The sequence below is a fragment of the Heloderma suspectum genome, chromosome 3, assembly GCF_057233095.1.
Source record: "Heloderma suspectum isolate Gila_16-S chromosome 3, 16-S_ref, whole genome shotgun sequence".
Taxonomy (NCBI): domain Eukaryota; kingdom Metazoa; phylum Chordata; class Lepidosauria; order Squamata; family Helodermatidae; genus Heloderma; species Heloderma suspectum.
The window spans coordinates 81,978,091-81,993,479 of NC_139460.1; the positions used below are offsets into that span (position 1 = coordinate 81,978,091).

Genomic DNA, 15,389 nt, shown 5'->3' on the forward strand with positions numbered 1-15,389 from the left:
CATCTAATAAGTTATTTGAAAATCAAGAGTAAATACAAATTATATCAACATATGACAGTATTTTCCAAAGCCAGCCCTTAGCATAAAATTGTCTCTGTTAATATGGTGTTACAAAAAATTCGTTACACAGCAGACCACAAAAATTAAGCAAAACAAAACAAACACTTATTTTATGTAACTTTGGATGTTTATTCTTCCCTTTCGCACCCACTGCTATCTTCAATGGGAAAAATTTATACAAGGATAACACAGCTTTAGGCTGAATTCTTCTGTGTTTCTAACATAGAAATATTGGGTGACAACAGAGAGGAAAAGGTTGCATCTCCTCACGTATGTCCTGAATACTTCTTGAATAGTTGTATTTTCAAATATATGCATTTCATATGTATTCACTGCTACAGATATATACAAATTCATGTATGTATATTTTTAAAATTCTCAAAAAAAGAAGTCCTAAATACTTCCAACTAGGGACAGGGGAGAAATTCATTTGGTTCATATATCAGGCTTCCCTAATTTCATACTTTTGAGTTTATACATGAACCAAAAGTCAATTATCCTTTGAAAGTCACACTTCCCCAAATTTTGCAATGGAATTTTCCAATAAAAAATGTGTACAAAACAGCATATATTAGGGGAAAGTACACACAAAATGCATATATTAATGAAAATAACATTAACATTAATTATATTTAGAAAACTGCATGCCCCCAAATGTGTATTTTAGGCAGAATTGCATGAAAAAATGCATGTATTACAAGAAATATACACAAACGCTACCTTTCAAAAAGAATTCTCGAAGTTCGGGATAAACTGAATATAAGATTGGAAAAATGAGAACCTGGAAGTGAAATTGACAGCTTCCAACAGAGCACTGAAAAATGTAAGACTGTAGAATGACTTTAGCACAGCCTTCTTCAACCTGCCACTCTCCAGATCTGTTATAGTCCATAACATCGGGGGGGGGGGATCTGCCCTTTTCCTAGGTGAATAAAATCTTTGGGACCAAAGAATTAAACAAAACCCAATCAAACAAAAATGAAACAGAGAACAGATTAGAGGTGTTGGAGGACACTGATGGCTAGGAACCACGCTGTCCCTCAATGGAGCAGATAGAGTGGTGTGGAAATAGGGCATGTGTTGGAACATCGGAACTGGGGGATGGAGGCAGAGAAGCACATAGGATATAGGACCAAGGCAGGTGGGTCTCTAGGACTGGAAGACAATTTTGTAATATCTCCTTATAGTACCATTGAAATAATACAGTGCCATTTCTAAAAACCGTAATGTAGCTCTTAAGGAACTGTGGGAAGATTTTACTAATATTTGAAATACAGCAAGGTTGATACGAATAAAACTGATCTAAACTGTTCTCATTCTGTATTTCAATCTTGCTTGTAAAATTCCTTGGATTTATTTTAAATACAAAGGTGGATTATAAAACTTTCATATGAACAACACTATATGGACTTGTTAGCTACGTAAGTTTTAAACTATGTTTTAAACTATGACAATAAAATCATTCCCAAACTGTTCAGTCTTGAATGAAAAGATGAACTGAGTAACTTTCATAAGGACTGCCAGTGTAGAGCTAGTTCTGCCTTGGAATCAAATGAAAGTGAAATGTATTCATCATGAAAAAGTACCCGACATTTTACAAGACTAGTACTTTTGACAACACTGTCACTTTTATGAATAACATTATTTTAAAAGAATAAGAAGGGAAGAAAGAGAAATAGTTTCCCACTTTCAGCTACAGCTAAATTATTAATGGCAAAATAATAGAAACAAAAAAAGTACCACAGGTACTTGCTTGTTAAGATTTGGGATCTCACTAATACAAAGAAATTCTTGATTACATTTAGTGATCAGATCAGTAACAGTTTTGCAGTACAACCCTATGCATGTCTTCTCAGGGGAAGGTCCTACTGAGTTCAATGAGACTTATTCCCAGGTAATTACATATAACATTGAAGCCTTAAGCTGCAATCCCGTACCCACTTACTTGCAAATAAGCCCCACTGAGCTCAATGGGATTTATCTCTGAGTAGACATGCACAGGATGGCACTGCTTGAAATGGTAGGAGAAGTCTTTCCTGGCATAATAGATAATGTTTCATATTCAAATTTCTTAAACTTCCACTGAAAGAATGTTAGTCCTACATAGAGTAGATCCATTGAAATAAATGAGACTTAGGTTAGTCATGAATAACTTGTCCCATCCATTTCAATGGGTCTACTCTATGTAACCCTGAATACTAGTCAATGTCAGACCAAATTATGGATGCAATAATTCCAGGTGTACAGTAAGGTAAAGCTGATATTTCTCTTCATTACTATAAATGAGGTTCTCTTATTTCCTCACCATACATTTAGGGCACAATCCTATGGAGATAGTCAGCCACCTCCAAACTTAGAGGCAGCTGACTATCCAATGCAGGGTGGGTGGAACATGGAGGGGATCCTGTCCTCCGCGCACCGGCCGCCCTGCATTTGCTGCTAGACAGTTGATTTTGGCTGTCTAGCTGGGGTGCATCGGAGCGGGGGAGGGGAGGCCAGACAGCACATAGAAAGCATCGTAACAGTGCTTCTGCAGTCTCCTCCCCTCCCCCAGGAATGCCCCCTTTTCGTCCTCTCCGCACTGCGTTTATGAGTGTGGAGATGGGGACAAACTGCGCTGTCTATGAGGCCTCGGGCGTGGGGAGTGAGGTCTCTGGGAACCGTGCTTGTCTAGACATTGTCTAGCGGCCATAGGATTGCTCCCTTAAATAGTCAGAGAATTAGTGTACCGTTTTCACAAACAGGTTCTGATTTAGTGTTATTTAAATTATTTCTACTTTACATGCTTTAGTCACGTTAACTAAAGCAAGCCCTGTAGTAATCTAATAAACTCAAACAATACTACCGAAGCCTTCGCTACATGCAACCTGCCTGTCATACAGTATAAGCCATTCCACTTGAAAGAAACTAAGGAATCAGCCAAGATCTGAAGCAGTTTGCTACAGCAAATCCCTGAAGGGCAATTCTAAAGGCCAGAACAAAATGGATCATGAATAGTTTGGCATGAGAGTAGACATATTTCTGCCAGTCAAATAATTCTCACCCCTAAGAAAAGGCAAGCATCTAACTGTATAAACTGACTCAATGAACGCAAGTGACTGCTGAGCTAAAAATAAAGTTAAACCCACCTAATGTTTTCTAGGAACAATTTATCTGAAAAAAGTAATTTTGAAGATGGCTAACATGCCCATGAATATTTTGCACATAATCATTAGCATACTCCTCAACTAAGCTTTCATGAAATTACTCCATAAAGCACAGTGCTTTTTGGATTTCTGTCCGTAATTATCACTTTATTAATGGTCAGTATTCTTATCTAACATCATCACGTTTCCATTCTGTACTGCTATACCAAATCATAGCATAGACCTTATCAGCAGTAGAAAGGGCATATGGCAACATAACTGGCTTTTGCTTGTTTGTTTTGTTTTCTCCCATAACTGACTTTTGGAGCAATGGAGCATTCAGGCATCCATAACTAAGTTAGAAACAAGGAGGTCTAAGCATTGTTTGGAAGTTGTGAATGTAATAAGAATTGCCCTTGATAAAGAAATATTCTTGAAATATGTCAGAAACCACAAACATTGGTGCAGCTGTCTTTTTTTGTCATGTCAAGACCTTCTTATCCTAGGATACTTTCTATGCTTTTGTGTGCATCACAGGGACTTACACTCTGGTCAGGCACATGGGTAGAACACAACCCCATACTGGTAATTTAAGCACTGGAACAAGAAATTCTATAATGCTGGAGCTGAGAATAGCACCTTCCTTCCTTAGAACATAAGAACATAAGAAGAGCCATGCTGGATCAGACCAAGGGTCAATCTAGTCCAGCATTCTATCCACACAGTGGCCACCCAGCTTTCCTTTCTTTCTTCAAGCAAGGAAAAGGGTAATTGATGCAACTGATGAGGAAGCCAAAACAAAAAAATTAATCTAGCAGGATGTTGCCATTTTATCAGCAGAGGAGGACCAGTAAAGTACTGCCCTGGTATTTTATCCTACATATTTTTGATTCTCTGAAGATGAATAGAAGAGAAAATCGTCTTATTTAATCCAACCACCTACAAGACAACTGAATTCTCCAGGTACTACTTTACATCCATTATATCCCATATTGTGTTTTCTCTAAGCTGGAAGACAAAGGCAGTAGGAAAGCACAACTAACACAGGCTGAGATTCTGTCAACAATAGGTCTTGCTAATAATTTCTATAGCTCTTAAAACTACATCATTGATGCTCACAACAAGAGATTGTGACTTGTTCAAAGCCACTCATTGAGCTCCAGTACTAAACAGGAATCAGAATCTGGTTTCCCACGGCAGATCTCAATCCCGAACACTTTATCCATGGCATCATATCCATGAAAATACTTCTTAGAACTCAACATTGATAAGTATGCAGTTGCTATGCAATTCTCATTTTGGAGACAAGAGCTTCAGTGCCACTTTCTCTTTGTTTCTAAACAAAACAATGTATTGGCAAAGTCTTTTCAAAATCTACAAAGTCATTAACAGTTCCCAAGATTCTTTTCACTCTATATAACACTTTAATCCTAAACCCATTCTCTTGGGAGAAAATTCCAATGAAATCAATAGGGTTTGCTTCCAAGTAAATTGTTCTATTATTGAGGTGTTAAATAATTTCCCACCCACGTTGCCACACATTTCTGAAGTCAGAACTCGAAGCTTCCGTTATTCTAGAATCAACATGGGTTTGTTTCACAATTTCCTCAATAAAATCTTAAGAACCATGTGGGGCTATACTCTTGGCTCTCCAGCTTATTAAGAGTGTAAGATTAGAAAGAGCTCTGCCAAAGCCAGAGCTACTGTAGGAAGTAGATGAAGACTGAACCGGCAATACTGCACAAAGTGAGCACATGCTGGCTACAACAGAGAGCCTTGAGGTTCAACCGAGGAGCAGTCCTAGCTCTGGGAGGAAGCTAAAAATGCCACACTGTGAACAAGTTTCATGTCTCTCACAAAATACTGTTACATGGTACTGCCACAATGAGTTGATAGAAGGACAGGATCACTGCAGTGGTTGAAGAAGCCAGAGATGTAAACTCCATAGACTCTAGATGGTCTGAATACTTAGCAAGGCCACTCCCCTGCCTCTCTGCCAATTGTGAACAGGTAACGTGGCACATGTTCACTGGAACCACACAGAGCAAGAGAAAGCCCTGCCCCTTAGCTTTATGTATTTCCCCTGGGCTAGGGGAAATCACTTGTGATGTGGGGATTAACAGATGGAAATCAAAAGTGATAATGAGAACCTTTACAGTTGCAAGAGACCTATTCTTCAAACTTGGAAGGATAATCACCTATCATTCTATGGACTGAAGATCTCAGTGCTCTTGCTACATTTGAACACATCTCCTACAGCCTAAAATCTCAATCTTTCTTCTGTTTTTTCCCTCTCTTGTAATTTCTCCCTGGGTTTTTTTGTTTCTTATTGTTATATCTGCAGATGATGATGATAAGCTGAAAAGTAGTCTAGCTATCTCTCACAAAATCTATCCATTTATAATAATAATAATAATAATAATAATTTTATTATTATTATTATACGTTAAAACCTGCTTTGAATATTTGAGAAGAATGGGATAAAATGTTCTAAATGAATAAATCCTCTGCTCAATACATTATATGGGGATAGGAAATAGAGATAAGAAGACCTGAAGGACTATTGAAGGCTAGAGCTAAAATGTGATCAAGGGAAGCATTTACAAAACAGGAAAGTCACAAAAACAAGAGGCAATCCATCTATATGAAAAGGGATCTATAGAAGAGCTGGAGGCAATTTTATTGACCATAGTGAGCATAAGAATCAAGAATACAATTGAGAAGCAACAGTGTTCACACAACACAAATATACAGGCATAAATATATCACACACAAAGAGAGCTAGGCCGCAATTCGTTCACGAGGCTGTTCGTAAGCCTCCTCGAACCCAGAGGCTTACGAGCAGCCCAAGCAGGTTGGGAGAAGTGGTGAAGGTGATCTTTGCCACCTTGTCGTCCTGCCCTGCAGCTTTCGCTAGACAGGCTTTTTTGCCCGTCTAGTGATAGCATTTCAGAGGAGAGGGGAGGAGGCTGGGGAGACCTCAGGAGAGCTTGTATCCCAGCCTCTCCAGTCTCCTCCCCAGCCCGCCCACCAGAATGCCCCCTTTTCCGCCTCTCCAAGGTTGAGTTCCCAACCTTGGAAGCCAGTCGGTGCTGCTCTGTCCATACAAAGGGTCAGAGGGGTCAGAAGGGGGAGCACTGTCTCCAACCTCGAATTGGGGAATCTGAACTGTCTGAGGCTGTCTAGGGGCCATAGGATTGTTCCCTCAGAGACTAAACATAAAAGGAAAGCTGCAAGCAAGACAAAATTCCCTCCTTAAATACAAATACCACAAAATGCACATTACAGCTAGATCCAGCAAAAGTTAAGAGCTTTTAAGTTCCAGTGATGTCTTCCAAATAAGCATATGCTTATTTTTTTTCTAATTAAATCAAACCAGACCAAAAGTGTTCAACTCTGGTTGAATTGTTCCTCAAATTAACTTCTCAGGAAACATTTAGTTTTATTTTACATATATGTTTCAGGGCTTTGTTGTTGTTGGCCTGTTTAGTACAAAACAGCATTAGCCTGCACACCATACAATTTAATTATTACTTTTTCCAAAATGTACTAATGCAATGCTGAAAGGAAAGCAAAAAAGTCTGATGTTACCACACATACATGACTTCGCTCAGTATAAAATCGATTTTATGTGGGAGAAAAAAGCGAATACATGCAGTTGTTCATCGAACAGCTACTTACCTAAGCACCTGTAGGGAACTACAATGTGAGGGTGACTCCTGCATTGTCTCCATCCCCGCCTACACCAGTTCTGGATTGTTACAGGTTGGTTGGCTTCAACAACATTGGTAATTTGCAGCTCAGGGTAAACCTATTATTCAAAATACAAAGAATACAATGAAATAAATTATTATTATTATTACTATTATGGCTGTTTGTGAAAATTTACTAGCATTCTAACACACACCAGCCTATCAATAACAACTATTATAAGCAGAGATCTCTATGGGGGCCACCTCTTCACTGTCAAGCACTAAAAAGCCAGCTTGATCAATCACTAGGGAAATAGTTAAAGAATGTTCCACCCTGGTCCATGCTTCTTCCACTTTTTCCAAATGCAGGGGCAGACATGGTTCACATGTCCAACCAAAGCACTTTCATCAACAAAAGTAGCAATTCATGTCCCCTTCACTATCAAACTCACTATCCGACCTTCATCTCCTCCATCCCTGCTAACACACTTATCAAAATTATTAGAAGCGATATAAAAACTCTCGTATCTCTTCTTCCCATGTTTATTTTAAGCAGCTGTTGAGTAGGTCTGACACACAGGAAGGTAGAAACCATGTGGATGGAGAAGGAACATATAGAAAGAGTCACATGAGCATCAGAAGTCAGCTTTGGGAGTAGTGTTAACATGGTGATTTTCTTATGTGATCTTCCATACTCATGTTATTGGCACACGGGATGGAGTCATGGACGAGCCATGTAAAATCTGCAAGAACTGAGCTGGATCATGTGGTTACATGCACGCCATATAAATCACCACTTATTTATTTATTTGTTTGTTTATTACATTTATATTCCACCCAATTGGCAGATGCCCTTGGGGCAGTTTACAATTAAAAGAACCCCTCAAAACAAAAATAAAAGAACCAACAAAACAATAAATACAACAATGAAAATATCAAAATATTAAAACATTAAAAATGTTAAAGAGGCAGCAGTATAGTTAATAATCAGAGCAACAGATTAAAGATTAAAAGTCTTCTGTAAGAGTAAAGTCTTAACTCGTGATGCCACCAAATTTCGTAATTAGTCCACTCGCCGGTCGAACCTCGTCTGTTTGTAATATTCACCTTTCCAACGAGCCTTGATCCTCAGTTTAAGAATTTGCTATTACATTCAGAATTGATCGTGAGCTTCTGAGCATGCGTAGTCTGTATCTAAACAATGCCATTTCTACATGTGCAGCATCCCTCCTAAATTTTCAGTCAACCTGCCATGTCCTTAGTAGCTTCCCTCACCATCACCACTGCCATCATAGCTCTAGCTTCAACAAGACACTATGCTATTCCAAACAACAGCTCCCAAGATGCACTCTGATATCACACATGTACAAAAGCTCATTTATATGGAATGAGAGTTTGCTTTGAGAGAAAACTTCCATCCGAGCCTACATAGGTGAGTTTGTTATTTTCTGAGTAAATAACGAACCTACTTTGGGCAAGTTCACCCATCACCAGTCGTAATCTGGCCTCTAAATGTATACAATGAAGACCCCAGGTGGATCTCCCAGGGAAGGGCATTCTACAGATGGGGGGCCACTACAGAGAAGGCTCTGTGGCCACCCATTGCCCCACTGTGGGCGGTGGCACCCAGAGAAGAGCCACCAAAGATGATCTTAGCAATTAGGCAGGAACATATGGGCAAAGGTGTTCTTTCACTTGAGAATAGTTGTCTACCCTCACACATGGTATGCACACAGGGTGGAGACGTGTGCTTTACCGATGTAGATGATATACTGTCAATCTGTTTTGGTGACTGAGAAGTAATTTAAAGTAATTTTACCAACCTACACAAAATACCTCATAGTAAAATTTCTCACAGACTTTGTGCCCAAGATTAACAGGTTTTGCTAGAAAAAAGATTACCAGGAACTATTAAAACAGTTGATTTTCTTATCCTAAGCTCTCAAACTTGAACTGCATTGCACTTGAAGAGTATTTTTAAGATGCGGCTGGAGGAGATACAGCATCCCAGTTCTTGACAGGAGTGAATTATGGAAGTGCTCTGGAAACTGTATTTGCTTCTTTGTATTTTTCCGAGCATGATTCAAGGGGCTGGTATTATCTGCAAAGCTCTAAATTGCTTGACCTCCACACGGAAGGCAACACCTTCCCCATACTTAATTTCTGAAAAGAGAGATGCCCAAGGAGAATTCTGAAGCATACGGTTAATTGTGATTCCCCCTCCTATTGTTCATTTTCCAAAGACAGCTATGCACAATCAATTATACAGGCACATCTTCTAAAGTAAGATACAGGCAATCTGCCATTTTCATTGCCAGGGCTTGGGGGAGGGGGAATCTAGGTCTTGTAAAGAACTGATGAAGGATATTAAATGCATTTTACGAAATGTTATGAGCTTGGGAACAGTCTGTGGGGAAGGAGTGGCCAGAGTCTAGCTGCACCTGTGGATCCCGAGCCTGCGTTTGTCTCTGTCCCTGCCCACCAGGTATTTAAGGCGGGGCTGCCAGAAGCAGTGCCTCAGCGACACGCCAAGTGCGACGTTGGGTGCGCACTTGGCACTGTACTTGGCGTCGCACAGGAGGCTGCCCATGTCAAGAGGCTTCTCCAATCCAAGCGGTCCCTACATTACATCAGAACATACCCTGGCATGACAACTCATCTCGAAACATCTGAAGAACATTCTATGGGATTTGGTCTCACCAATGTTTTGTTCTAGCAAAATGGGTGCTCTAGTTACTCTGTGATATTTTATTTAGGACTGGTGGAGCCACTATACAGGGGTTATCTCAAACCTATTCTAACATATATTCTTAACATATTTTACTTTTTTAGTCAGAATTATATTTTTGTGGGGTTTTAAAATAGTTTTAGAGCAGAGAAGGCTAAAATAACCTTTTTCAGCTGCTAAAGTTCTTCGGTGCTTACAGAAACAATTTTAAAGCAGAAAGTTTGCTGACTCATCATTTTATAGTCTGTTTGGTTGGTTGTTTTAAAAGAATTTGATTATTATTTTAAAATAATTTTGTAAGCATTTTTTAATCTTGGCAGATGACTTCTTATTTTTAAATATTTCAAGGTTCTCTTTTCTTAACTGCTGACAGTCTTCCTTTTAACTGTTCCCTATTGTTATTGGTCAGAGGCTTTTATTGCGTGGTTTGGTAAAGCTTTTAAGGTATTTACATTTTTACTAGGCTCCCCACAGCAACTCTTAGATTTGCTCTAATAACCTGTATTATTAACAACTATTAACAACATTATTGTGGCTGGGCCCTGATAAGACTAAATAAATTTTATGCTCCATACACATATGGCTCCTGGATATCAGATTTTTGGCTTTTAGAATTTAAAATATCTCCCCCACCTCCTGCATGTCACGTTTTGCCATTAACTGAAAACAAAAACAAAAGGCTCCCTACTGGAGGTTAGACAAAACAGATCAAGGGAACATATTCAAGACAGTCTAGGTTTCACTTAAATCTTGAATCACCCCAGAGTGATCTTTTATCCCCACCCAATCAATGCAATTGTATGGAGGGACAGCAGATTCTAATCCAAATCAGGGCTGCTGCACATGTTACAGACATCACCAAGATGACCTCACCATGGCAAGCGCTTCCCACCACAACCCTAAGGTAGAGAACTAACTACTTATGTGAATCTAGTCAACGCAGCAGGGACATGGAAAAGAAATGGCAGAGATTCACATGGTAGGTAGTTGTATACAATACAAATAAGGCTTGGATAATTAGAAGGCAGGCTATAGCTCAGTGGTAGAGCACATGCTTTGCATGCAGAAGGTCCTAGATTCAATCCTTGGTATGTCTGGCTAGGGCTGTAAAAACTCCTGCCTGAAACCCTGGAGAGCCACTGCCAGTAAGCGTCGACAATACTGGGCTAGATGGAACAATGTTAGTATAAGACAGCATCCTAACTCTCCTCTGGAGGAACATTTTTACTAGGCTCCCCACAGCAACTCTTAGATTTGCTCTAAAACCCGGGCTGGGTTATTAACTCAAAGTTAATTAATCCACAGCAACAGTATGATCTTGTATATTGGGGGCATAATTCATTCTCCTTGATTCGAAATATCTGTTGTAAATTTAAAACATATGCTTTCTCAGAGATGCAACAGATTAAGAAGAGCCAACATATTACGAACGGCGTAAGGGCTGCATTTTCCTATGGGAGGCAGAGAAGTGTTTGAAGGATTACCAGTCTGAAAAGAAATCCCTAGAGACTATTCAGTGCACTGCTTCTAACACCCAACATTTATATTAATGTGAATCAGAAATCTGTGTGATGCAATACTGCTGAAACACATGGTCTCATGGCAGCAGGTTGTTGTTGTTTTTTTAAAAAAATGCTATTCAGTGAATAGTGAAGCCCATCATGAGAAGGTTTAGCTATTAAGATTTAAATGCTGTGTGATATTCCTGAGTATGCTGGGTCAACAAAGCACATATTCCCTAACGTCCTGAGTCAAGGCAACACTTTTACCATGCATTTTCCCCTGGTGTGTAGCAGAGTTCTCAACACCAGGGTTGCGCAGAAGGCCCAGATGTTTTGGACTTCAGCTCCCAGCATTCCTCACCATTGACTATGCTTGCTTGGGCATCTGGGAGCTGAAGTCCAAAACATCTGGGGATCTACCTTCTCCCTCTTGGAAGTTTAAGGTAGATAACTGGCTTGCCATCAGCTAAGGTGGACATAATGCTTCCAATTCTTTTACAGTGGTTAAGGGAGAAAACTGTCGGAGTCCACACTACCTTATGTACACCCTCTCCCCCTTTTGCACCACTGTTAAGCCAACAGGCGGAGGGCAGGGGGGAATTTACATGCATGAGGGAAGGAACTAGGACATGACCCTGCAGCCTGCTCCCTCAAACGTGACTCAATATATAAACAAACAAACAAATAAATAAATGTAAAATAAGAACCAGCAAGATGACAGTATCCAGCAAGGTCAGAGGTCAACTCTACTGGAAGTAATCTTGACCAATACCTCCCACTTGTGCTGACAAATTGAATTTACCATACTGATTTCCCCAGCTGAACATATTTGAATCATTTGTTGCAGCTACAGATTTGCTCTATAGAAGGGTCTCTTTGTAAGCATTGAACAGCAGCAGCACATCAGATAAAGCAGATCTCTTTCAACCAGCTGCTTAAGGATCAGGTCAAGCCTTTTTCTCCCATAGAAACCAATGGAACACTCTGACACACCATGCCCATTCTTGGGAATGGTCTTAACTAGGGATGGCGGAGAATTTCTCCCCGAATCTTCAGGAGGCTGAATGCCAACGCATTCGGCCCCCGAAATTGGTGGGGAAATTCTCCGCCGCCCCCCCCCCCCCGGGATGGGACTTAGCTCCTGCAAATGTCCCTCCCGGCGGCAGGTCCCAGCGGCGGTTCGGCGGGGGCGGGGGCAGCGGCTGGTCTCCCGACCAGCTGCTGCCGCCGCCATTGCAAAAAAAAAAAAGTAAAAAAAAAAACACAACACACCCGTGATAGGCTACGTAACGATTACATAGCCTATCATGGCTAGATTTCCAAAGTCAGCCATGATAGGCTACGTAAATCGTCACGTAGCCTATCACGGGTGACTTTGGGGGAAAAAAAAAAGCACATACGCAAATGGCGGTGGCCATGGGCACCGCCATTTGCATTCCTTATTTTGGCATGTCTAGTCTACGTAAAGATTTACGTAGACTACGGCGAAAATAAGGGCAACGCAAATAGCGTGCCCTTATTTTCGCCGTAGTCTACATAAATCTTTACGTAGACTAGACGTGCCAAAATAAGGAACGCAAATGGCGGCGCCCATGGGCCGCCGCCATTTGCGTACACGCTTTTTTTTTCCCAAAGTCACCTGTGATAGGCTATGTGACGATTTACGTAGCCTATCATGGCTGACTTTGGAAATCTAGCCGTGATAGGCTATGTAAATCGTTACGTAGCCTATCACGGTGGTGTGTGTGTGTGTGTGTTTTACTTTTTTTTTCACGGCCGGGTAGACAGGGCGCTTCTACCCAGCCTGAATTTAGCCAGCGAGGGATGGGGCGCCTCCCCCCCGGCCTGAATTTCGGACGGGCGAGGCGGGGCGCCTCCCCCCCCTCGCCTGAACTTCGGGGGGAGAACCGAAGCACCTCTCCCCCACCGCGAAGCAAGCTTCGAGAACAGGTAAGGGACTTTCGTCCATCCCTAGTCTTAACTTGTGTCTGCACTGCCTTCTGCTCTGATTCAGTGACCTGCATATTTTATCAAAGTCACTTTTGAAAATTGAATCCTTTCTTTACTGAACTTGACATTTTTGGCTCATGCTATCTCCATTACCTTATGCATGATGAGATCATGCTGTTGTGCTGTCTCTATATATACGATCACCTCATCCACTGCTATAGTCACTGTATTAATGCAGATGAATAGTGTTTCCACATTTCCCATCAGAAGTCTTGACTTGCACACTAAATTTCAAGTGGCAGGCATTAAACATATATCCCGGATTCAGTACTTAAAAGTGTGTTCCTCATCTAGTTTTAATAGCTGCATGATGTTTCTTCACCTTGTATTGCAGGGTTGGGGAATGTCTTTCACCTACCAGGATCCTTAGCAGCAGTAAGGAAATTCTCCAGGGAGCAAGAACCACCAAGGTGATAAGCAACACTATGTAACACCAGTGGCATAGAGAAGCCATCACAGATATTCTTCACAATAGCTGCTGTATCAGGGCCATTACATATAGATGGTCCCAGTTTCCAAGGGCTCCTGCCTAACCTTATTGGTTATTTCATCCCTGGTAAGGGTGTGTTCTTTTCCACTGGTTTACAGTTAGAATAACTGTTCAACTCAACCCTACTGCTAGCCCCAGTAACTCATTCAGCAACAGTTGGGCATTAAATTATTTCCTTCAGATTCAAGAGTAGTTCGAAACATTCCAGGGAAAAAGAGAGATAGAAGGACTACTCAAGACTCATACCCAGTAGAGGCTGGGGGCTCTGATTTTGGTAGGGCTGTAAATCCATTCTGGGATTAAGTCAGAACCACCCATAACTCTAAAGGTGCTATCCAGGGTGCTGAACCATATCCCCAAAATAGGTTGAGCACCTTGGATAGCTCCTTTAGAGTTCTGGCTGGTTCTGACTGAAATCCAGAATGGATTTACAGCCCCACCAAACTCAAAGCCACCAGCCTCCACTGCTCATAACTTGCTGGATTGGAGCAAGTAACCAGTCCTCATGATTACAGCAGTTCCCACTATTCCTTCAACTGCTTGAATCCTGAAAGCACTACTCCTCCTCTCCCTCCTCCTTTGCCCTTTCTTTCAACATTTCCGAGTCCTCACCAATGAAGACTCTGATAACAAGAAATAAAATAAACACAATTTCTTAATGTGTCATATTTTTGTGGAGCTAACTCAATTCTTACATATTTGCAGTTAGTGATCACCAGAGCTTTTTTTATCATCCCAACCAACTGGCAACTTGAGCTGCTGAGAGAAGGATTATTTTTTTAGACACTTGCCCAACTTTTGAGGAAATTGCTCATGAAAATATAATGCAGAGTATTTTCCCAGTAACACTAGATTTGGGGGCCATCTACACGGCACCGCTTTCAATGTTCATTCCGTTGTAACTGTGCAGCATTGCAGCTGTAAATTAGCTTCTGCTGTGGTACACGCGCAATTTACTGCAGACTTCTCCAATGGAAAAATCAGCTGTGCCCTGACACATGGCTGTTACAGCGAACTAAACTATGGCGGTTGTGCTGCTCTCTTTTTTTTTAACCATTATATTTAAATGCACAGCTGCGCAGCCATGTGAGGGTGGGGGTGCGACACTTCAGGTTTTAGTGGCTGTTTTGTATTTTAGGGGTTTTTTTGTGTCGTCTGTTCCTCTTTGGTAAGATGTGGGTAGTCTGCTCCTTCATTGCCATGCCAACTGTTTGTACACAATCACAGCAGCAGTCCTCCAGCCCCACACTCTTGCAATGTTCGCATATGCGAAGGGGCGAGGCCATGCGAGAAGTATGTGCCTATCCATCATTCCAAAATGGATCCCTCTGAGCTTTGGGTGTACTTGTCTGTTACTGCGCAGCTGCAAAGGAACAGGGAGGAAAGGGGAGGGGTGAAAAGGCATCACTGAGTGACGCAATCACTAAGCAAGTCAACCCCACGCCCACCGCAAACTGCAAAGTCAGTTCGAGGAAGGGACAGACAGCTCAGCAACCGCGGTAAACCTGCAGCAAGCTAAAAAATTGGAGTAAAACACCTCTGTGGAAATCCGCATTTTCCTTTTGAAAACCACAGTTAGGCTGCGGAGTGGCGACTGCGTCATACTGTATGTCCCAAAGGTCCTTGGATCACAGCAGCCCCAGAGTAAATGGCTCATGTAGATGGGACCTTGGAGAAGCTTCAACCAGGGCTTGAAGGTAACATTCTCTACAGACAGGCAGGCCTGCATCCTAACAGAGAAAAACCACAAAAGCAGTGTCATCTGTCCTTTTTTTGCTCCTT

The 15,389-nt window shown here is 41.3% G+C and overlaps 1 protein-coding gene across 9 annotated transcripts in view; it reads right to left on the reverse strand.

Annotated features, from left to right (window-relative positions):
• APP (amyloid beta precursor protein) overlaps positions 1 to 15,389 on the reverse strand; it is a 191,234-nt gene that overhangs the window by 95,041 nt on the left and 80,804 nt on the right. For all 9 annotated transcript variants that reach the window (XM_084843562.1, XM_084843560.1, XM_084843557.1 and 6 more), the window contains exon 3: positions 6,867 to 6,996. In XM_084843562.1, coding sequence (XP_084699688.1) covers positions 6,867 to 6,996 — 130 coding nt within the window. The remainder of the gene's footprint in view (positions 1 to 6,866; positions 6,997 to 15,389) is intronic.